Source organism: Pelmatolapia mariae, linkage group LG5, assembly GCF_036321145.2.
Source record: "Pelmatolapia mariae isolate MD_Pm_ZW linkage group LG5, Pm_UMD_F_2, whole genome shotgun sequence".
Classification (NCBI taxonomy): domain Eukaryota; kingdom Metazoa; phylum Chordata; class Actinopteri; order Cichliformes; family Cichlidae; genus Pelmatolapia; species Pelmatolapia mariae.
In genome coordinates this window covers 34,322,020-34,346,981 of record NC_086231.1, presented here as the reverse complement: position 1 = coordinate 34,346,981, position 24,962 = coordinate 34,322,020, and the positions used below count along the sequence as shown (strand labels likewise).

Sequence of the window (24,962 nt, the reverse complement as noted above, 5' to 3'; positions counted from 1 at the left end):
ATTACCAGTGGAACCTGACCCCCAACCTCCCACACCCTCCTCCTCTCCCTGCTCTCTTCTCCCTCAGGAAACCAAATGCAGATGATTGTTTTTTTGTACAGTCAGTGTGGCTGCAGTGATGCATGACCCTGAAAGTAAATAACTCACTGACCAGTGCTCGTTGCCTCTGCAGTGGGGGATGGGACAGGTCACTTTCAAAATATGCAACTGCTGTAACATGCTCCACCCGTGTTTGGAGACCTTAGACTGTATAGAAAACACGGTGGGCTCACAAAATATTGTGGTTGTAGCTGTATAGTGATTAGTAACAATAAAACATTGCATTTACAGACAAATGTAATGATGCAGTGTGCCTGTTTTATAATACAGACACACTGCATGTGGTCAGTGGGAGAAGTCAATGAGTGAATCTAATCATCATCATCAATTTATATTTTAATAGATGTTTGCTACACTCTAACCTAAGCCTGACCATGAAAACCATGTCTGGTGTGTAGCAGTCCAATACACGGTGTGTCATTGTAAACTTCACCACAGTTCTGCAAGCTAACCAGAGTGGTTTGGACTACACTGTACTATAAAGGTTTGATGCAGTTTGAATAACATTAATTTACTTTATTTATTTTTTCCAAGATGTTTTACGAAACATAATTCAGCAGAAAGTATCAGTTTTTGATTTAAAACCTTAAATTTTAAAATTAGGACGGTAAGATTTAAATTTCGCATTTGCTAAATTTCACCTGCTAAGCAGTGTTTATCTTTGCAATAGCCTATCCCACTTTTACAACTTCCTCCATCTCTCAGTGTTACACATTCATCTGTTTTTTCTCTCCCTGGGTAACACAGCAACTGCACACTAGCTAGTGAAAAACTGCACAGAAACAGTTTTTGTGTTTAGTAATCAAATCAAATCAAATCAAATCACTTTTATTGTCACATCACATGTGCAGGTACACTGGTACAGTACATGTGAGTGAAATTCTTGTGTGCGAGCTTCACAAGCAACAGAGTTGTGCAAAATACAATAATGTAAAACAAGCAAAATATAAAAATGGCTAATCTAAAAAGTAATAAATATATGTACAATATGTAAAGGTATATACATTACTGAATGATAATAATAATATTTCTTCAGCTGCTTGAAAAGCTGTGTTTGAAATTACCTGCAACTTAAGAATATGTTACTCGCTCACTCCTCTTTAGTAGCATTAACTGGTTGATGAAACACCAGCTGTAGCTTTAAATCTGTACCATGAACACATCACAGGGATAAAAAGAAAAAAGGATCTGTTGAGAGTGTAAGTGGGTCATGAGATGCTTTTATTTATTTTTTTATCACTGAGCAAAGTATCTCCATGCCATCATGAAAAAAAGATCATTAGACAGTAATATACATTAAATGTCTGTCAGTTTTACTGCTCATTGACTGAAGGCGGCAGAACATTGTTCCAGATCATTTCAGGCAACTTTAACCTCTCCATTATATATTGTTATTATTAGATTCACCAATATCATAGAGATTTCATTGACCAATTGATTCATTGATTTTTTTCCCAGTTATGTCTTTATTTGCCTGATGTTAAACAGTTTAGGGGTCCACATAATTTAGATAACTGACTTTTAGGCGGTTTAACTTTTACAAAAAACATTATTTCATTATTTTACAGTCTATTCACCATTATATGCTACGACAGTGAGTAGCCTTTAACAAAACACATCTGATTATCTCATTTTACTTCTTTATGACAGATGACAGCAGCCAGCAACCAACCCTTACATAGTAGGCAGTGATGTTCAACCTGACTTTGTACTTTGTACTTATATAATTTATGAAAGAATAAATAAATATTCTGCCACAGTAGACATCTACATGTCAGATTTAGACTGACTTCCAGTTTGAGTTAATAATGTGTGAAAACATCTCTGTAAGCTCTGTAAATTTGTTCTACAAATTCTTGGACTCTAAGTTCTCATTTCTGAATGATCAAGTGAATAATTGGTTATGGTTATGGTTGATATTTTCACATTGGAGCGTGCCTACTCTGCTATATGGACCCAGCACAGCAGCAGCACTACTGCTTGTAAAGCCAACAACCCGTGTTTGTAGTTTCTCCAGAGGTGCTTCTTATAACTGCAGGATGCTGCAGGGAGCAGCCCAGTGCATAGCTGCAATTTAATAAGCTGAAAGAATAAGCTGAAGATTTTACATTTGCAGGGAATTCTGATGTCAAAGATTAGGCATGTGGTTGGCGCAGTAGGAATATTTCTAGGAGTTCGGGGATGGTTTTTTGCACTCTAAAACAGTAACATTCACATCAAGCTTTGGCTTAATGTGAATTTAAAATCAAAGTTGAATGAAGCTGACGGTCATTTTATGATTTAGTTGTTCTTTGCATTTTAGACTGTTCAATATTGTCAATCAGTTTGTGGTGTTTTGGGAAATTTTATTCCTACTGAGGATAAAAAATAAACTAGCACTGATTGGAACTGGAGGAAGGAATCCCCCGCACCATTTTCATCTAAAGTGAAGCACATATATAATCCAGTCATCTAAATAATGGGTAGTTTTAATTGTATATTTCATTGCTGTTAACTTGGATAAGCTTGTCATTTTGTATATTTGATGATAGCAGTATAGCAATATAGTGTAATGAAAAACTCTCAGGAAAAAAACATTCCTGACACTACCATTCGTACTGTAACACAAGAGCTGGCTTATTTAGTGTCCAATAATAGTGTGAAAAAATGACCTATCACTTTAACAGTACCTCTATATTATTTTGCAATTCTAAACTTAGACATGTGGTATTTTGAGGAGGTGTTGATAGCGGTGGGTCTTTCCTCAAATCTGAACCAGTGTATGTATGTATTGATTATGATTGTGTGGGTCTGTAAATGATTATCTAGCATATCCCCCAATTACTGCGCTCAATTAGTCCTTGAAACCACTTTGTAAGACTTTTGGTAGTTTACAGGTTTTGGGAGGAAGTGTTTAGCGATTGCAGAACCTGCATTCCTGTGATAACAGAAGGCTTATGTGGGAGGCAGTGGGAAATCTTCCTCCAGGACTTAACCTCCACGGAGGAGAGATTATTACTGGCAGCTCCAGGTCACAGAAGACCACAACCCATTTGTCCTGTAGGGCATGTTTATCCACACAGCACACTACTGTGCTGCTTTACATTTTACACAGGGTCTTCCAATCACAAGTGCAGTGCCTTCAGAGGATTTACATTTACTTTTACTTTTTTCACCAAGGTGAAGAGGACACATCAGACTGAACACTGTCAAACCAGAAATTATCTGCTTATTAGAATAATGAGAATGCTTTGAATTGGGACTATTAAAAATATTAGCTTCAGTGTTTGAATGCTGTCCTTGATTCATTTCTGAGTTCTCAGATGATTCTGATGTGCCAGCTCAAATTTAAGTCTAAAAAAGTAACATTAAATTTTATTTCCAAACAAGTTTTTGACACATTTCTATGTGTTTTCTCCTTTTTTCATGTCAGAGGGTCTGATAAAGTTGTTAAGCACTGTGTATATGTACACTGAAGTAAGGAAGCATTTGATTTCTTAGTTTTTCAGATATCTGTTATACTTAAGTGTTTCAAATCATTAAACAAATATTTTTCAGCCCAGTATCTTGAAACAATCTACACCACAAACATCAGTCAAATCACAAACTTTCACTTTCAGTGCTCTGTGTGTATGGATGTTCCAGCTTTGCATTAAGCCAAAGCACTAACATTTCAGAGTGACACCTAAATAAAAGACAAACCGGATTCAGAACGTTGGAATACTGCATAATTGACCTCAGAATTCCCAACAATGGTGACATGTGCAGCTGGGTATTTCATCTTATTGAATTGCAGCTTTGCACCGGGGTCTCTGTCTGAGACATCATGCGGAAACTCTTGCTGCAAAGCAAAGCTTTGAAGAAATTATGTGCACTGTTTGATGCCTTTGTGTGACGGTGCAGCTGCATTAAAAAAAATAAAAGATCAACCCGAACTGCATCATTCACAAGTTAGAACTTGCAGTTCATGATACTGTAAAACATTACAGAGTCATTTTTTAACTCTCCAACTGGAAAGTGTGCTGCTGATCTCAGTGAATGAACAAGGTCGCCTCCTTCCCTGTAGGGAGATTTGCAGAAGAATGTAAAACACATCTGCAGAAAAAGTCGGTCATCAAAGCTGACTGTTTTCTAAGTTAGATGTGTAGGAATCTACCACAGTGGAATATCTGTTTATGATCATATTAATGATCAAGGAACTGACCTCCCAGCCCATTGTTCCTTCAGTGGGCTGGTTTCAGTCATTGTGCAAATGTACTGTTTATAAGGTTGGGGAAACCTGCAGTCAGCTGAGACTGAAGAAGTCACTTGGATGATGATGAAACACTACGACCAGATGAACAGAATCAACTTTGGGGGATTTGCTTACCTGGATGATTGAGCATGCATCAAGACAAATATTTATTTAGCTTTATTTAGGAAACCTATTGAAAATCGTCATCCTTTCCATGTTAAACCATTATTGGTATTCCTCACATACAGTCTTGTGCTTATATCAAGCTGATCAAAGCAATTTTTTTATGCTTGTTTATGTATCAGCCTTACAGAAATACCTCTTGAAGTTAATTCTGCCTAAGCTCAAAGGTTTACAAGTTCATCAAGCCCAATCTAATTTGCTGCATTCCATTTAAGCATCAGTTCTGCATTTGCACTGCTGCTTACAGAGCTCTTCTGACACCAGAAAATGTTCTGTTTCTGTGTGATTGATGCATGTGGGAGTATCAGACAGTGTAAAGAGATAGGAAAATATCAGTCCCCAAAGAATGACTTTGCAAGGACTTTAAAAAAAAGACATTTTATTCTCAGAACTTGGGAAAGTCTTTAAAATCCCTCTGTGAGGTAAACCTCCCTTGAAAGTACATTTGCTACGTTTGGAGGTCAGGACTTGTGAGCGTACAGTGTGAACAGGCTCAGTACTGTCAGCAGACCAGCACGTCCTCAGCATCCGATAGCAGCACATTATCTAGTGGACCAGTTGGCATCAGTCCTCACTGTAAGGGATTCAATGACAAGTGTCTACTGCTTCCATTTCTCAGCTAGGTGCAGCAATTAGACACCGAGGGGAGATGTATAGCTGGTTTAGTTATGGGCAGTATAGTATTCGTCCCGATGGCTGGTTCCTGATCCCACCTTGCCTCCTCACTCCTCGTTGTTTAGCAAAGCCTTGACTTGACTCTCTGGGATCCTGGGAGGTTATTTGCACAAAAACATTTTGTGAACAACATGCTCTATGAACAAGTGTTTGCTCTTTGAAATGAAAGACATGTAAATAACACTTTTCTAGTGTTACTGGCCGTTCAGAGTGCTCTATACTTCAGGCCACATTATACAATCAAACAGCACTTTATCTATTTTGCATCCACACCTACGAATAATTTAGAATCCCCAGTTAATCTAACATGCACACCAGAGCTGCATGTAAAAGAAACAAGCACAGAGAGAACACTGTTGTTAAGATGATTGTGCTAATCCGCACAACACCATGCCGCCCAAAGTGTCCTCGCTCTATGATGTCATCGTTGCTTGGTGGATTTCAGATTTTTTTTATTTCAACCCACCAATTCCAAAATGCTATTTCAGTTATAAGAACATGATCTCAATCTGCCCAATTCAACTGAGTTGTTACATGTACCTCAGAGAAATATCAGACTTTTGACTTATTAGAGATTGGCAGTATTTAACCTGTCCTTTCATAAATACATCCCAGCTAATATATTGTAATGTAATATAAATTAAGCAAAGTATTGCCACATGAATTTCAGTCATATCAGTGCCATCCTGCATTTGTCCCTCGCTAGAATTTTTTGTAAACCAGGTCAAACGGTTCAGGTACTGGGTAGTTTGCTTGCTATGATGATTTAAAGAAACACGTTAGCATTAACACCCACATGGGGAGGAAAACATAGTAGACAAATGGGCCAAAGAGAAGACTGGAGTTCATGTCTTGTGTAAAATGTGAGGTTATCATGATTTATTATATTTAGATTTTGCTGGTGAGTTGTTGTTTTTTGTTCATTTTACTTTTCAGACACATTTTGGTTTAGTTTAGGAATCAAAACCTGCCTGGTTACATTTAGGAAGAGATAAGTAATCTAAGCAAACACTTTCTTGATGATTTTATGGTCTCGGTTGCTAGTTTTAAATCTTCCGTCAGAGTTTCCCTGTCTGATCCAAACCTTGCTTGTCATGTGTGGTGTGAAAACTCGAAGATGGTGACAGCCAAAAAAGCCACTCAGCTCGTGGCTTAACGACAGGATTTCACTAAGCAATGCATGATGCCACAGTGGATCCGTTCATCTTTTCTATTTACACGTGTTGGAAATCCTGAAGGTGAACTTCCTCCTCTGTACTTTAGGCACAGGCTCCTGGAAAGAACTGAAACAATCATCATTTATTTATAAAATGAGCAGCTTGGTGTGTGGGTGTGTGTGTGTGTGTGTGTGTGTGTGTGTGTGTGTGTGTGTGTGTGTGTGTGTGTGTGTGAGAGCGATACAGCGGGTTTATACAAGACGTACAAAGATGTTCTTGGAGAAAATAGCCCCAGATGATGACTTTGTACAGTGGATATGAAAGTGATTCTAATTTAAATATGACACTTCACAACTCCTCAGGTTTCTGTATTACATGGAGCACCTTTAAATCATTTTCTTAAAATATGACAAAAGTGGTAATTACTATAGACAGTAACTGACACTTCAGATTGGAGCTATGAAGGTCATTGATGCTAACAGTGTAGATAATAGAGAGTAATTGAACCCGCTTCCTCTTGTCTTCTTCTTCCTTCCTGTTCTCTGGTATCGTTACTCTCAGCCTGGTACATTTCGATCACGCCTCAGCTCCTGCCTCCCTCCTCCTCCTCCTCTTCTTCCTCTCTCTGCTCTCTACCTGGCTCAGAGCTCTCTGTGCTGATTCAGCCCACTGTGCATATATGCGAGTTCTCAGCTCTGATTCGAAGGCATTAAAATGCTGCAGGCAGTGGACTGAAGTAATCTCTCTTTCTGCCAAGCACAACATTCAGCTCGGCGGGAGTGAGCGGGCTGCCCTTCTTGCTATACAGTACACCACAGTTCATGCTGCAACATGTCATCGCCCATGCATCACTTGCTGTCTGGTTCTGAGTGAAAATGTGCTGCTATAATTTCTTGAACTTCACAAAATGTGCATTATGAACCACTTCAACATGCCTCTCTCTTTTTATGTTGCAGGCGGCACGCCTCATTGCCCGTAGAAGTCTCTGAGATCCCTCTAAACCTTTTTGCCCCTCCATGTAGAAGGAGTTACCCCTGTCGCAAATGGAAGTCTGCATCTTTTGGGTAAATTAAAGGGTTTTGCTTTTGTTTTTTTAACTATTCATCAGCCCAAGAATTTCTAAGCCCATTTTCTGACAGTCTGTCTCCATTACAGCTGTTTCTGTCCTGGTGGTAGTCCATACAGTTTTTATCAGCCTGATAAAACATCTCATTTCTGATCTTCCCATTCCCCATTCTGCTTTTCAGTGTTTGTCAGTCATTTCCGTTTGCTGGTGAAAGCTTCCATCGCCTGCTGCGAGCTAGCTTATGGGTGGCCTCCTCAAATCTGCTCAGATAAAAAATGAACAACACCCATTACGACCAGAGCTGCGAAGCTGAAGCTTAGTGGGGTAGTGCATTCCTTTGCAGGATAAAGAGGGCACGCATCTCCCCTTTCCGATGCCTCTCCCCTTCAGTATTGAACAATATGTTTGAAAATGAGTAACAAGCCCTGCTGTTCTAAAACAGATTTGTAGATTATTACAAGCAGCTTGTTTGCATAAAGCAACCTCCAGCATATACAGTACATGACTGACTGGCTGTCCATTACAGTCCTCCCCTCTATGGATTCTTTTCATTTTTTTCCCTTGGAGTTCATTACAGCTGCTCAGTGAGGCCCTGAGAGCTCTGCAAATGAGGAGAGATGGGGAGAGATGAAAACCCTCAGCGAGCTGAGCAGTGGGACACGGGCTTCAAAAGCTTCATGGCAATTTCAAAGGGTTTTTATTCCTGACAGCACCCTAGCTATATCTATGGAATATCCAGCACTGTGCTCGAGAGCGGTTCTAAAGGCAGGTTTGTGGGACGGTGGCAAAGATGAGGTTAAGACACCTCACCCTCTGGGCTTTGGTCTGTAAAAGGAAATAGTGAAAGCCCTGATGATTAATGTTTGCTCACCATGTTTATTGATTCTAATTAGGCATGGTGATGAAGTGAGTACAAAGAATGAGCGCTAAACACTTGTGATTACAGCGAGGTCTTGAGCTGTCCTGCTCTATTAACAAGTGTTTGCCGAGGAACACGAAGAGCAAGTGCACATCAATTACAATTGCCCAGGGAGTTGTGCTCCAAATGAAGTTTGGGTCAAGCTGGAGCTTACAATAAGACATAGGTGTGCAGACTGGGTAATGAATGCAATTATGTTAAAATTACAGAGAGACATGGTGACACACTGCTGCAGGTAGAAATCACACTGTGAAGCAATATGCAGCCATATAGTGGATCAGCTTTAGAGACAGATTATTGGCTTTTATATTTGGTGGAAATAAGATTAAGGGTGTCAGCAGCAGGAAAAGGTAACAGCTAGAGATAAGATTACTCCCTTCTTTTGGACTTTGATAGTCTTGCAGAATCGCTGTGATTCTGCTCTTTCCTCTCCATTATTGCATTTTCAAGCAAATAATAATAAAACTGAAATTGTTTAATAAAAGATTATTACGATTCAAACTGTGAAATCACACAGAGAACTGCTTTCATACTGTGTAGTGCAGAACAGACAGTACTGAATTTCAACAAAGATGGCCAAAGCTGTGTTCTCGAAATTATGCTTAAAATAGGAATCTAAGACAGACCTGCTCTTCTCAGTGTGCCTGATATTCTTACCTCAGCCCTCGAACCGGTCTTGCTCCACAGTTCAGATCAGCAACACATCCTGCAAATATACCTGCTAAAGCTGCTCCTATTGGTCAGCTCCAAACACCTGAGCGCACACAGCCCACGACTACATTTATCTAGCCAAGGAAGAAATTCAAAGAAGGAAAATGAAAAGGAAAAGGAAAATGATTTAATTGAATGCAAAACTGGTACATGCCCCAAAGTACAGGATACATCATCAAAATGTTCCCAATCTTTGTTCCTGAATTTACTTCTATGTAGAATAGCATTTTTTTTTATCATTTCTGATATAAAAAGTACTTTTGGGAAATTTGATGTACAACCTGTATGAACTGCATCTGAGTCAGTAGGAGAAGCTTAGCGTAGGGGAACTGAAGGGTCCATGGGTCAGCACGACTGACCACCAGCTTCAGTTTGCTCTTTTATTTGAGACCTTGGAGCTGTAAATGTGTTGGATTGTGTTCATTAGTGCAAATGTCTGGCTAGAATTGCATTTGTTTGTGGGTGTTCTGTTCAGACTCACTAATGTGCAGGTGTCCCCTCCTTGGTAATGTTTAACCAGGCTTTATCTCAGCATATTGCCAATTCTGGAAAAAAAAACATAGTAATTTTGCATTTGGGAAAAAGCCCAAATCCACAGAGCCGCATACTGAAAGACAATATGTTCGTGTCTCACTATGGTCTGCTTTGTCTTGTTTATTTTTCTCCAGCTCCTTTTGGATGCTTTATGCTTTTTAATGAAAGCTCAGTGAGTGTAACTCCAGGCTTGCAAAGCTGGATGTTACTTGAGTTTTAGGCAACTGTTATGTTTGTTGCCAGTGGAGTTGGGTCCAGATTACTTCCAGTTTGAGCTCCATCAGATGGTGTGAATCTGACAGCAGGTAGTGATCTGTGTAAATGGTTTTCTTTAAACCTCAGTATCCACTTCATCTTTTCCTTCTCTTCTATCTGCACTCTCCAGAAGGCACAGTTGGAACCTGATGTCCCTCTGTAGGGTTTTATCAACGTAAAACCCGTTTACATTGAGAACTGCTGATGAACTGGTGATGGCGTCATTTCTTTATTATGTATGGCCTTCAAGCAGAGATCCAACAAAAGAGTATGCCTGGTCTAGGTTAAGATTCATTTTCTCACTTTGTGCTCTGCTCTTAGCATCGCAACATATGCACGAGTCAGCATCCATTTTAATTCATTGAAGCCTGATGTGTTTTTTTTTTTTTTTGTGTGTGTGTGTGTGTGTGGGTGTGTGTGTGCGTGTGTGCACTATACACTGTGAACATGGTGTGCTGATTGCATTAAAAGTGTTCCAATATTTCCATTAGCTAGTGAAGAAACTAAGTTCTTTGCATCAAAAAAACTGGATAATTGTGAAAAACAATGAGAATCATAGGAAGCTGTTCCTGTTCTAAAAAAGACAGACTATTTACAACCTAATCAAAACTGTAAATTAGTGCCTCTAGATTCTGTGATTTTCAAGTAGGGCCTTTGTAACACCAGGTCAAATTTTGTTGGTGATTTAGTCTCAACCCTACTATTATGAAGTGTGGGGTGGGAATCACAGAATACTGTAACAAACAATACCAAACCATCTAAATGTGTTGTTGGTGATAGTGATGGTTGTGCACTATTTGTTAATTGCTCACCTGAGAAAGTAATTTCTTACACTACTCAGCATTACTTTCTCGTTACTCTGAACATGTCTTACCAGAAGTGCACCGTCACCTAATTACCAGTTAACAATATAAATTACAGTTCCACACACCAACACACATCCCTGTCCTAATGAGGACACACATACAAGCTTTCTTTTACTATTCATGTATGAACACACGGCCAGCGACACAAAGCTAAGCTTATGACCTACCCAAAGAAACTTCAAAGCAATCATCACTGCAGAAACATGAACAGATAGAAATGGAGGCTACAAACCTGCCCCGTCATTGATTTTGTTACAGTTCAATTTCAATTCAGTTTTATTTATACAGCGCCAAATCACAACAACAGTCGCCTCAATGCGCTTTATATTGTAAAGTAGACCCTACAATAATACATACGGAGAAAAACCCAACAATCATGATCCCCTATGAGCAAGCACTTTGGTGACAGTGGGAAGGAAAAACTCCCTTTTAACAGGAAGAAACCTCCAGCAGAACCAGGCTCAGGGAGGGGCGGGGCCATCTGCCTCGACCTGCTGTAGATCGCTCCACTGTTTTCCTCCTCCTGCACATGAACTCAAATCAGCTGATTGTAGCTCGAGTGCGCAGGAAGATAAATACACATTTGTCTGATTTATTTTTTCCTTTCGTTCTGCCTGCCGCACAGATAACTGAAGAACCTTTGTAACGCAAGTAACAACATAATTGTTGTTAAAACATAACCGTTCTGATCAATGATGACCCCAACCCTGAACCCTGACCCTATGGTTTGAAGTCAAACAAGAAGTACTTTTGTGTTTTTTGTGTTGTATTTTTTTCAAAACATGTTAAGAATTTGTCATTTAAAATTGGCAAGAGAGTGAGATTGATTTCCAGAGTGTTAAGCAGGTATATCACCACCACCCCACTAACATCTCTCTCTGCACTTCAAGCAACATTCTTATCTTTGACTTTAAATGATAATTTGTTCCCATGCCTCTTTTTGCCGTTGAGTGGAGGATTAATCAGAGCCAACGTTGACCACGTCTGTGTTGCTCCAGGTAGTCACAATACTGAGTTTGAATGGGATGAACAGATACTGATACCAACGTTTAGAACAACATTCCCACTGTGGGTTTTTTTCATAAATATTTTTCATGCATTAAGCAACACAAAATTGATGTGAAACTGAGGATACACATCAGTGACTGTTATTATATTAGTCATCTAATTTGCTGATAGGTTGGCTCCTTGTTAGGTAGGCTGATAAATTGTTGCATTAAATGCAGCTGTCTTATAATAGTCAGTAATTGCTAGTGAAATTAGATTATATTTTAGCATCTCTACAATCTGCCCTGGTGTAAGCGTTTTCCGTTTTATATTTAACTTAATGTAGTAAATTTTTAATCTCAACTGGAGGTCATTTGAATAGCAAAAAAATCAAGTTTGCAATGCATGCTATGTTTTTATGTCTTTAGCTTGGTGAGGTAAGAAATAGTCTTGTCTTTTTGTGCTTTTGTTTCTGTTATAAGACAACAATCCTCCCATCAGATGCTAAGTTGCTTAATTCATGACAGACTGCCTGATGCTACAAAATATTAATTTTGTTATGCTGTGCTGAGATGTTAAGTGAGCGGCTGGTTTAGTTAAGCTACAATACCCTTGACAAATGGCTGTGCTCCTCGGTGCCTCTGAAGTTGCGGTGGGAGTGGCTGCGTGTGTGTGTGTGATCGGCATGCAGGCAAAGTTAGCCTTACCCCACTCAGTCAGCTGCGTCTTCATTTCATCCAGGCTCACTTTGATGTCGACTTTCGTACTGATGCGTCCGTCCCCTCCTAAATTGCTGCCCTACATCGTTAAACCTGTTGCTTACTCATGTTTCTATTCTGCTTTATCTCTGCTGCACCACACATTGTCACACATCTACTTGAATAAATGTTTTTTTTTTTTTTTTTTATTTCCGGCTAGCTGTGTTGAAGTCACTCACAATAGCGCTTGGGGATTTAGTTGTCTCTGCAACTACGCTGCCTGATTGTGGAGCCGCCGTCTCCGCTCTGTCTTGGAAACATCTATTGTTTTGTTTGTAATTAAAAATGTGTTCAATTTTCTGCATGGCGCTGATGCTTGGGGTGGGGAGTTGCAGATCACTCCTTGCATCTGTGTGATTGTTTGGGATTTGTGACGCAGCGTTCGGCACATTCAGCTGAATGGGATTTATAAATAACCACAATGCCTGTCACTGGAGCTGTGGGAATATTTATAGATTTCTGTGAATGTTCTGTCCCAGTTACATTCATCTGAACGCAAGCGGGCGTCGGTAGAAATACATTCTCTGGTGTTTGCTGAACACACATTTAGATGCTGTTAAATTACCTTGTGTCTGTTTTGCTGTTAGTCCCCGTGAGTTATAACACTATTTTCTATTCTGAGCAATGTGAGAATAACACTTAGATAACTTTAAATGGCCAGAAGTACTATTCTGCCTGTAATACCCTTCCATTAGTGAACTGCGTTTTTAAAAATAAAAAGATTGAGTTTGAAGGACTCGTCTACATAACATATTATTTTTAGAGTACTATGAGACATTACATTACATAGAGACATTATATTTCTTTTATTTACCTTAATAAACTGGGTTTCTCCTTTTTGCCTTACCTGAAGTTAAATGAGCTTTGATATCACTTTTAACTAAATGCAAGTTTTTAAAGTTAGTATTTGCCAAATCAACTGTTTGGATCTCTACCTGCAGCTTGTGGCCATAGGTGAGGATGGGAACACAGACCGACCAGTATACAACAGCTTTACATGTGAACAGATGATGTACAGTCTGTACATCATCTGTTCAATCCACTCTGCCAATTCCTACTCTTCTCTTCTCCCACTTCCAAACAACAGATATATGAACTTCTTCACTTGAAGCAATTACTGATTCCCAACCTAGAGTGGGCCATCCGTCTTTCTCCAGCTGAGAAAGCGGCTTCATTGTTGGACATGTTAATCATCATGAGTTCCTCAGTTGTTTCCCTGTTGTGCTACACAATGAGTGATATGTAATAATTTACTTATCGCATTACTGGAGTAACCCAGCACTGCTCACAATGTGAGTTATATCACATTATGGGAATTGCAGTGTTTCTGGGCTGAAGTTATTTTAGAGACTGAGAGAATAACTCTTCATCGGCTGTTTTGATTTTAACTATTCTTTTAAACTCTGTCTCTTGCAAGTCTCTCAGCTTTGTCCCAGCGTAATACTAAATTCCTTTAGTTCCCCTCAAAGTTGTGTGTAGTGTGGTGATATTGTACAACGTGTTCATCCCCAAAGAATACTGCAGCTTAGTGCAAATCGAATGCACCTTCAGCACAAGCAGCACCCCATTCTTTAAGCATTCTTCCTTCAACAGCAGGAGAGAGTTTCATGTTTTCCAGCCTATAAAGGTTTCAGTGTCCACTAAAGAAAGAATTCTTCCCACTAAGACACAGAGAGATAGCAAGCATGAAATGGTCCAGACCTAAATCAATCAATTCTTTACAAATTTCAAGTTGCTGATTTTTTTTTACAAATAATATCTATTAAAGTATCCATAATGTCAGATCATGTTTTTCCACAATCAGCAGTTGAGAGAAGAGGCATAGAGGCATACTTTGCTTATTGGGTATTAAACCGAGTGACTAACACGAGCCACAACCCAGCCTCATCCAGTTCAGGCATCTGTCGAAAACCTCCCAGCATGGACGAAGGGAAAAAGAAGGAACTTGGGTTTTGGTATTCCAACAGTATGCAAAGAGCCACAGAATCACTTTGATGACTGCTTCTTCTCGTTAGTCAATATTTCTGGATCCAGGGGTGGCTATAGCTTAGGAGTTAGAGTACGTCATCTGCTAATGGGAAAGTTAGTGGTTTGATCCCTGGCTGCTCAGTCTGCATGCCAAAGTTGCTCTCTGATGCATTTATCAGTGAACAACTTGAGATGTGTGTAAATGTTTAATAGAAACCACTTCAGTGTAGTAAAAAGTGCTTCTGTGGATGAGGCATGTTGTAGGAAGCACTTTGAGAATAATTTTTTTCCTTTTACAGTTTCAAAACGAAATCATCTACTGGTTTCCCTAACCTGCCCTCAGCAATGAGATCTATACCGCATTCAGATGAAATACCACCTCTCATTTTTACTGGCTAACTTAATGAGAGAGAAGAGTCTGATGATAGTACTGTTTGTCTATAGATCCATAACATTCTAGTGATGAGGACTTTGAAGCTCCATCTTCTAGCTGCCCATCTGTCCCCGAGTTATTCACCCAACCAGAGTTAAATGACTTGGTACGAGATTTGGATCTGCCAAAGGAACCAGCTGAGTTGCTTGGGTCTAGGCTCAGTGAGGAAAAACCTCCTGGCTCCAGAAACCAAATTTTTCTCTTTATAGGCACAGTCTTATTCCATTGTATGAAATGGATGACGACTTTGTCAAGGTTTTTTGAGTAAATAGCACTTTTAAACCCAAAGCATTTTATACAACATTCTCCCATGTTTTCTACACCAAAGATCTTTTAGTGAAACATTCACACTCTAATGAACACATCAGAGAGCAACTTGGAGTTCACTATCTTGCCCTAGGATAGGAGCAGCCAGGGATCAAACCACCAACCAAATTAGCTAATGACCTTCTCTACCTACTGAGCTACAGTCACCCCAGTATGCAAACTGTTATTTGCATCTGAATGTGACTGACCGTTTTTATTGGTGTTTTTGAACATTTAATCAGTGTTGGGGAGTAACGGAATACATGTACCAGCGTTACGTATTTAAAATACAAAATATGAGTAACTGTATTCTGTTACAGTTACTGTTTAAAAGGGTGGTATTCAGAATACAGTTACCTTGTTGAAATAAATGACAGCGGTCTTTTCCTGTCTCATATGTTAGGCTATGCCATCTCTATTGGTAATTGGTAATCCCACGCCGGTGGAAACCCAAACAAAATACGCATTAAGAGGCTCTAATGCCTGTGTCTCAATCTCGCTGCCCATGTCACCTCTACTTGCGACCCGCAACATGACATGAAGAAATATTTTAAAAAATTATTATTCAAAAAATTATTTAATATGAAGGCAATAGGCAGAGTGTTACAGGCATAGCCCTAAAGAATGTAGCCTCATGGGCAGTTTAGCCCAGTTGTAAGTAAGCTATTAAGACTCGACTGTACACTGTGTTCGTGTTTTCCTCTGAAACAATAAGTTCCATTGGAGCAGCCTTTCAACGCCTCTCTCTGTCTCTCGCTAGCAAAGTTGACCCAGACAACAAAGTAAAGCTAGTTTTCAGCTACGAGCCCGACATGAACCCGACGTATTAGCCAGAGGTCCCTTTACTACGGTTCGGAGCCGCGGACCTGTTTTATATACGCGCGGAGTAGTTTTCTATACGAGATCGCCGCAAAAAGTGCAGCCTTACCTAATGTTCACCCTACTGTTACTCATTTATATTAAGATTTAAAAATCTAGTTGGTATTGGTATTGCGAGTAACCAGTAATAGTAATAAATCACACAGCAATAGTACATTCATGTAGTTGTAAAAAAGTTTGATAATATATTAAGTAATCCAGAGTATTCAGAATACGTTACTCTCATTGAGTAACGTAACGGAATATGTTACAAAATACATTTTGGGGCATGTATTCTGTAATCTGTAGTGGAATACATTTTAAAAGTAACCTTCCCGAAACTGCATTTAATTAGGTATTATCTAGGATCTTCTGGAAAACAACAGAAAGTTTTGCAACAACCCAATTTTTCCAGTTTTCTATTGAAAATTACGCAGTTTACTGTCTCATTGCACTCTAAAATGAAAGCATAGTACAAATAAACAAGTGGAGATAAAAAAAACAAATCATGGAATCAATTTATAGACCAAAATGTATTCTAAACCTTTGGCAGATGTATGATATATGGCAGATATAACAGCTGAACACACCTGCGGCATTCTTTCTACAATAGAAATCAAATATTCTTCAGAAAGTTCTTCCCATATCTGTAGCAGAAGTTCCCATAAATGTGGCACTTGTAGGTTGCTTTGCTTTCACTCTTCTGTCCAGTTCTTCCCAAACCAGTTTGATGCGGTTTAAGTCTGGAGACTGTGCTGGCCACTCCATGTTTTAAAGCTTACCATCTTGTTCTCTTTTCCTGAGGTAGTTCTGGCATAGCTTGGACTTATGTTTTGGTCCTTATCTTGCTGTAGGATGAACCCCTGACCGACTAGGCACATACCAGAGGGTACTGCATGGTGCTGCAGAATGCTGTGGTAGCCGTTTTGGTTCAGAGTGTCTCCCACTCTGCACAAGTCACCGACCCTGGATCCAGCAAAACAGACCCAGATCATCACACTTCCTCCTCCATGTTTGACAGTTGATGCCACACACTGTGGAACCATCCTTCCACCTACTCGACGGTGTACAAAGATCCTGCGTGATGAACCGAAGATTTCAAATTTTGATTCATCTTTGCATAATACCTTCTTCCAGTCTTCCAGTCACTGTACTCCGGTGTTTCGTGGCCCAGACAAGTCTCTTTGTCTTATTCTGACGTCTGGCTTTCTTGCTGCAACTCATCCTGTCAAACCTGCAGCTCAAAGTCGTCTCTTCACAGTTGAAACTGAGACTTGCTACTACGACCACTATGAAGCTGTGCTTGAAGATGTTGTCCTGTGAGTTGCCTATCACGCAAGCTGTTAACTCTCAGAAACTTGTCCTCTGATTCAGTTGTGGCTTTGGATCTTCCAGATCTCTTCCTGTCAGAGTTTGTTTCTGAGTGCCTTTTGATGGTGAAGGAAACTGTACTCACTGACACTGTCACAACTCGGGGCAGCGGCCGTGTGAGGTGAGGAAGGAGGACTCAAATGCAGCACTTATTAAGATGTGAGGGTGATTTATTAAGAATACTGAACATAAAGAGGGGATGGCAAAACAGAACCAAGGATGAACTAAACTGGGGGAAACTAAACCAAAGAGTAGCAAACCTGAAACACGGGAGGAGAACTGCAGGGAGAGCACATAGAGGAGACACAGAGTAATGCAGAGTACGCAGGGTAACACGGAGGATGAACACAGACGACGCGACAAGGAACACAGGCAGGCACACACTATAAATACACAGAGGGACACTGGGAAATCACACACAGGTGGGAGACACAGCTGGACCTGATTAACCTGACGAGACAGGGGAACACTAACACCAGAGACCAACAGAGGGAGCACAAACCCAGAAACCCAGTATCCAAAACACAAACCATCCCAAAACAGCCCACAAATAATAACAATAAATACACCAAACACAAAATCACTGAGTCACAGACTCAGGATCATGACAGACACCTTGACTTTCTTTGCAATTTCTCTGTAGGAAAGACCTACATTTTTAAGTATTATGATGGTCTGTGTCTCTTCTATTGTTCATTGCCTTTTTTTTTGCCATTTTGTAGCAACACACTACTTTCTGCAGTACAGTACTGTTCAACTGATGCTCACGAGGGTATGGTACCACAGTGTGTTCCAACACTGCTTTTATGCAGACAGCGGGGGTTGTAAATAATCCAGAAACATTGGAACACTTGTAGGAATTAGTGCATCAGGTGCAGAACAGTTTTAAATTTTTAACCCATTGTGTGTTTCCTGAAAAAGGCCCTTTTGTATAATTCTGAAATGTACATTATTTTTCAGTTTTGGGTAACCTTACCTTTTTTTTTCTCACCACTTTCGTTTGTACCATTTTAAGCTATTCATTGGACTTGAATGGTTTCAGCTGCAATCAATAACTGGAAAAATTAAAATCTAAAACTTTTGACCGGTAGTGTATTGCAATATATTATTGTGAGGTTAGCATATTGCTATAATTGATCTCTGGCAGAATAAAACAGGAGCTATATGTGTTACAGCTATACCATCATTATCTGCTCAGAAACAATGGGAAAGCAGGGAAAAGGCTGCTTACTTCCTCTCTCAAGGTAAAAGAAAGTAGTAATCTTCAATTTCCATTAATGGATTTTTTCGTATAATTATTGTTTTGGCTTATTGTCTGTACCTTTCCCTTTCCTCCTCTTCTACAAGAACTGCAATCTACCTGGTGTACAACATACTAGAGTGAACTACAGCAATCTTTCCCCTGGGCTCAAGTCGCTACTTATATGGGGGGGTAGGCAGGAGAGAAGGAGCAATAATTCATCACTGCTAAAGGCTGCGTAATGGGGCCGCATCAGTGGCTGGGCTATCACAGACCTGCTGCCTCAAAAAGGCAGTTAATTAACTTTCCATCAGCTGTGAGAGGATGCATGAGTGTGTGTGAGCGCTGGTGAGAGGCCTGGATGCAGCTTGTGGAGTGTGAATATGTGAGGTCCAATCCTAAGCCCTGCTCGGAGGTTGCGCTCACTTGCAGGAACCACCCTTAAAATTTCTTTAGGACATGCTGCCGCTCTTTTAGTTTGGAGGTCGATTCTTGCCGATAAATACTTTAAATAATAGTTGTTTCATTGAGTCTTCTTTTGAGATCCTTCTTTATAGTACAGCATTTAAGTGCCTCTATTAAAAAACCCTCAGACATGTGCTGCTCAATTTTATTTGGTACTTAGATGGAAGATTTACAGTTTATGAAGCTGATGTACAAGACCAAGCTGAAGCTGTTTATAATGCTTGCTTTGAGCTGATCTCACAACCTTTCAAAGAAAGCCAGTGGACGGTGGTTGCTGTGGAGTTGCTATTGGATCTATTTTTTCTCTCTCATGTGTTGAACTTACTTGCAATACATTAGCTTCAGATAGCACCTTTGCATTTTGCGCTTTGTCATGTTTCAGACAAGATTTTAAAGGGTTTAGGTTTTTCATTGTAATTTTATCAGCTGTTTTAAAGCTGCTGTTTCAGGTGTTCAAAGTGCGTAGTTTAAAAACTAAAGACTGTGCACATCTGGATTTCTACTATTATTCCCGGGGAGCAGCTGTTGGTTCATGATGACCTCTTTGGTGACTCAGTTTAACCAAACCAAAAAAGAAAACACAGGGAAGGTTCTGATGGTTCAAAACTTCTTACATTTTTCGATATTGATGCGACTGTACTTGCAAGAACTCTCAAAACAACTCAGAAAAAAGAAAGCAGTTGCATCATTGAAACGTTAGTAAGTAACAATCACACCTTTCTATAATGATTTAACATGGGATGTAATCAAAAGTTCCATAAAAATTCAATAAAATAAAAAATCTAATAAAATCAACACCTTACACTTTATGTCAAAAATGCTGACTTCAAGTAATCTGACTACATGTAATTTGTCTATCTAATTTTGTCACATAACTGAAATGTGAAACCTCTAATTTAATGGAATCTGGTCAAATTTACTTGATTCAGTTTATAACATTTTCCTTAAAGAGCAACCTTTGATTTTATATATTCCTGTTCCATTTTACTCAAAATTATTGCCTCATTTTTTAAAGAATCATATGTTGAGTGTATACAACTTAAACTTGGCTGATCTTGTGTTCAAGATTATCGTCTTAGCATGTCTAGAGACTTTCCAGCACATCTGCTATTCTTAATCACTCCCATTCTGACCACTTACTGTGCAATCTGTGATTTTACCACATACCTCATCGTGGGCTGATGACTACTGATGGATGGGGAAAGCACCAGCTGTGTCCATGTAAATGAAGTCAAATAAACAATACAATCAATATTTTAGTCTTTTGCAATAACCTTCACACAGCTGAATGTCTGTTTAATAAATACTCCTATTAATCCTATGTTTCCTTTCTTTTATTTATGTTTTTTTGCATGCACCACAGCAGTGTAGTAATGCATAATATTACTACAGACGCTCACTGAAGTGTTCCATAGTTCAGAGATTCACACGCTCCAAATGAAGAGCTCATTCGATGATAGCCATCACTCCAACTTCACAAGCGAGCTCAGAGGAGATGAAAGTGTGTGGAGAGATTATGCTTTACTTTACACTGAAATGACCCTCCTGTCTGTATAGATATGTGCAGTATAGATTCAGTCCCTTTCACTTCATCACTGTGATCATCTTTTTCGGTCAGGCCCAATAACTACCTCCCGCCTCTACTTCTTTTTCCCCTCTCTCTCGATCTCTAAAAGCAATCAATTGTGAATTGGGCTCTGCCGGATAGTTTTTCTGCTCTCCTCTCAGGAGTTCTTACCATTGAAATAGATTCTTTGGACCGAGGCTCGGCACTGCTGAGAGGGTGTTTTCAGAGTGAGCCGTGCTTCTGGCCAGCAGTAACAGCGACATTGATCCCTCTGCTTTCTCTTCGTTAGCCTCAACCAGATGACATAAAAACTTCTCCACATCAAAAGAGCTGCATGAAATCAGACACCACAATGTGGCACTTGCTGGACTTTTAACAAACAGCCAACTGGTGTCACAGACACAATATGTTCACCTCCCACGCAGAAGCAGTTGTTTCCCAGAGAAACAAATTGGTAGTTTTCTCCTGTTTAATTCATCAGTGTGCACATTTTTAGTGCAAAAACTGTTAGCCTGGTGAGAAGGTAATGTATGAGAAAACTTTACTTTTTCCTCCTTTTTTATTATTTTGTTGTTGTTTTTTCTTATTTAGTCAAATGTGAGCCTTTTTTTAAAAACTCCTACTGATTAATGGCGTGCAGAAGCGATGAGAATATGAGATTTTACATATTTCTACATTTTCTGACTGTTTTCCTTTTTTTCTCTTTCTGTGCTCACAACAGGAGAGGCGGTGCCTGCATGCCTGCACTGATTGATTGTTTTCCTGTTGTAATTGATCTGCTGTTAGTTATGCATTATTGTGTTTTTATTGGCAAATATTTTTCATGAAGCACCTCTACGTGTGTGTCGGTGTGTTTGTGGAGAACAATCCACAACAATACCCCACGGTCCAGGATTTTTCCATTTCTCCGGCTTTCCTGAAATGGTTTGTAATTTGAGATTAGGGGCCATCTGGGAGGGAAGAGGGTGAAATGTAATCCGAGCGTATTCACTTACTCAGTTTCAGCCCAGCTTTTGGAACAGAGCAGCATATTGGATTTTTCTGCAGGCGTGTTGGTGTGTTATTTTCTGTGGTGCTGGGGAACAGGCAGAGAGTGAGTGAGAGAGCGAGTGCGGTCAGCATCGACAACGGCCGCAACATGTAAAATTTATAATGTCCAGCAGCGCTCAATGAACCAGTGGTCAGCTTGATATACTAGCACAAGTCCCGTCTAATGTCTCCTTTCTTCACTCTGACTCCACTGAACCACAAAGCAATACAGTTGCAATGATTAGAAGCTTTGTTCTCCTTTATAGTGGTCATTAGCTGCATCCCTGCCAGCTCTTCCTATGAGAGGTATTGGCTGCGCTTCAAGTGATGCCAAACTCTTGCAAGTTTTGAAATTAATGAATGTGAATGAGGGTGTTACTGTAAAATCTGTCAGCTCCTCTACAAACATAAATAACAAAGCGAGGATAATTGCTTCCATGGTGGCACCTACATTGTAAGTGACAACAGGTGCCAGCATCAGCTTCAATTTAAGACGTTCATTACAGTGTGACATGTCATGTTTCAGCATCAACAAATCATTACCGTGTTATTGGGACTCATTAGTTCAATTATTGAAAACAAGAAAGCTTTCGTGTCTCTCTAAAGCTAGGTTTTACTTGGTTTTTCCTACTGTCAATGTGTCAAACCTTTTTTTATCTCTTCATTAGCTCATCCACCTAGTTATTAGTAATGATTGAATCATATTAATTAACTTTACCAATGGCCAAAGTGGAAAATGGTTTGAGTACCCAAACACAGGGATTCCACAGTACACAACTGGACGTCAGGTTAGCACTGTAAAGGGATTGTTGATGCGATTTGACGCTATAACATTTAAGTCAATTGAACTGAAATAGCTAAGACTAATCATTAAACATTGAAAATTAACTCTACAAGACCCTACAGTCATGCTAGCAGCCCTGGTAGGCATTAGCATTCGTCTTGTGGCTCTTTATGTGTTTGCTTTGGTTTTGTTCCACATATACAGGAAGGACCTCACATGACAAAAGCTTTACACTCTTGAAATTAACTTACACAGTTCGTGTTTGTTTCACTTAACTTTGATAAATATGTTAAGTTGGCAGTGTGACTCCATTCAGTCATAGTATAGTGCAGTCATAATATTAACACATTTCTTGAACTGACCTCTGACGGGCCCGGCTGGGCGACGGTGGGGCTCAAAGGCTGGGTAGCAGAGGCCATAAGCCCCAGAGTGAAGTCTAGCAGGGCTGAAGCCAGATGGCCAGAGGTGACTGAAGTCACTGGCTGACACCCCGATCCCGCCCCCAGCGGCCTTACGTCTTAACGTGGGAGGCAGACGAGGAGACTTGGGTGCTGGGCTGGCTAGACAGGAAAATTATGGTAAACTTCTCATTGGTAATTATGGACAATACAAGATCTATCAACAACCTTTTTAGACTTTAGATAATTCACATGAAACCAGCTGCTCCCTTATTTGCAACGGGGTCACCACAGCCAATGGATTACATACTTGAATTGGCACAGGATTTTCTGCAAGATGTCCTTCTTGGTGCATTCCCTGGAATTTATGCCTCCTCCTGGTCTTGGAATGGCAATGTTTTTGGTATTTTAGGTGAATGTGTTAAAACTACACTGTGGAGCCACTACACTGGGTTCTGTAAGAACTGAAGTAAAGGGGTGACATGACCACCTCCTGAAGTGTCATGTGTGAGTGGGTGGTTTGCAGTTAGCGGATCCAGATTGCAGACTCAGAGGTAGATTCAAAACTCACACAGCTTCATTGCTATTGGAGCTCAGGAAACAACACACAAAACAAGAGAAATAAACAGCCTAAAGTGGAATCTAGAACTTACATGACTGAGTAAACAGGGCACACACACACAAGGAGGGAATGACAGCGACATGACGAGGAACAGAGACAAACTGAGGATCCAACCAACGAAACAGGGGAAGCAAAAACTAAACATAACGCACACAAGACTGTCACAATAAAACAGGAAACAGACAGAGACCAGCCACAGGAAAAAATGGGAAACACACACTGAACTCAATGACTAAATACAGGGAATGAAGGAAGGCGACAGAGACAAGACTAGAAAGAAACAGAACGAAGGTGAGAGACTGAGGAACAGAGAGAGAGAGAGAGGGACACAGAGAGAACAGAGGAACCAGACAGACACACCAAGACATGACAAATAAACATGGAGACAAGACAGATTTCACAGGGAGACACAGATAACTAACACAGGAAGTTAGACACTAGAGGACGGAGAACACCGAGGTAAGACTAGACACGAAAGGGAACTAAATAGACTAAACGAGGAGTGGAGAACTAAACTCAGAAACATAAGAAAATCATACTCAGGAAAGCACAAACTGGGACAAAAACCTGGGACTATGACATGTGGAGCTCCTGTTTTGGAAAATACAGATCCCTTATCCCATCAGTTGTGAAAGCTAACATTCACTGTAACAAGGTTTAACTGCCCTGTTGTAGATGCACTTGGAAAAAAAAATGACAAGAATTTGGAGCATGCTCAGTGGAAAAAGTGTCCAATGCTGAGAATAAAGCTGGTTTCTTAATTTAGAAGTGTAATGTCTCTTAAGCAGCAACCTCCCTTGTGTAAGTGGTTTTAATTTGAAGAAAAACAGCACGTATCCTCTTTAGCAAATGAAATTGTGGCCTAATTCAGGTAGTTTATATATGAGAGTCACTGATGAACACAGAAGGGGATGTAATTTTAATAGTATCTTTAAGTACTGCATAAAAGAGTACTTTGATATACTTATCTTTGACAGAGTCCAAATGCTTGATTGTTTGTCACAAAAGAAAACTCAAGACCACAGCAATTAGCTATTGATTGCCTTAATGGTGTTTTCAAGTGATTTTTGAGTGTGTGTGTGTGTGTGTGTGTGTGTGTGTGTGTGTGTGTGTGTGTGTGTGTGTGTGTGTGTGTGTGTGTGTGTGTGTGTGTGCACATGCACTTCTCTGTGTGTGTCTGTGCCATGGACAAGGCAATATGTGTTTCAAGATACTCAATTTGATCACAAAGACCACAGGGCATTTCAGTCTGTACTGAACACACACATTATTTGATTGAGAAAGTTGCTGGGTATTTGTCTTGTGTGTAATCATGCGTTCAGGCACCACAAAGGGATTGAGCTTTCGGAAGTATCTTTCTGTTTTCACTTGCTATTTTCACAATCACCTGTTATATTATATTTAGCTCGTGTGTTCCTTCATAATGGAATTAATATTGCCTTTCATTAAGGTTTCACAAAGTGAAATCTTGCTATCTATAATAGCGTTTAGAAATACT

At 39.9% G+C, this 24,962-nt stretch overlaps 1 protein-coding gene across 3 annotated transcripts in view; it reads left to right on the top strand.

The window, feature by feature from the left end:
* The window catches only part of iqsec1b (IQ motif and Sec7 domain ArfGEF 1b), a 241,046-nt gene that overhangs the window by 87,030 nt on the left and 129,054 nt on the right, over positions 1-24,962 (top strand). For 2 of the 3 annotated variants that reach the window (XM_063474839.1, XM_063474845.1), the window contains one exon: positions 7,284-7,391. The exons of the other annotated variant lie outside the window; for it this stretch is intronic. In XM_063474839.1, coding sequence (XP_063330909.1) covers positions 7,284-7,391 — 108 coding nt within the window. Of the gene's footprint in view, positions 1-7,283; positions 7,392-24,962 lie in introns of those variants that run through there. 3 annotated transcript variants of the gene reach the window in all.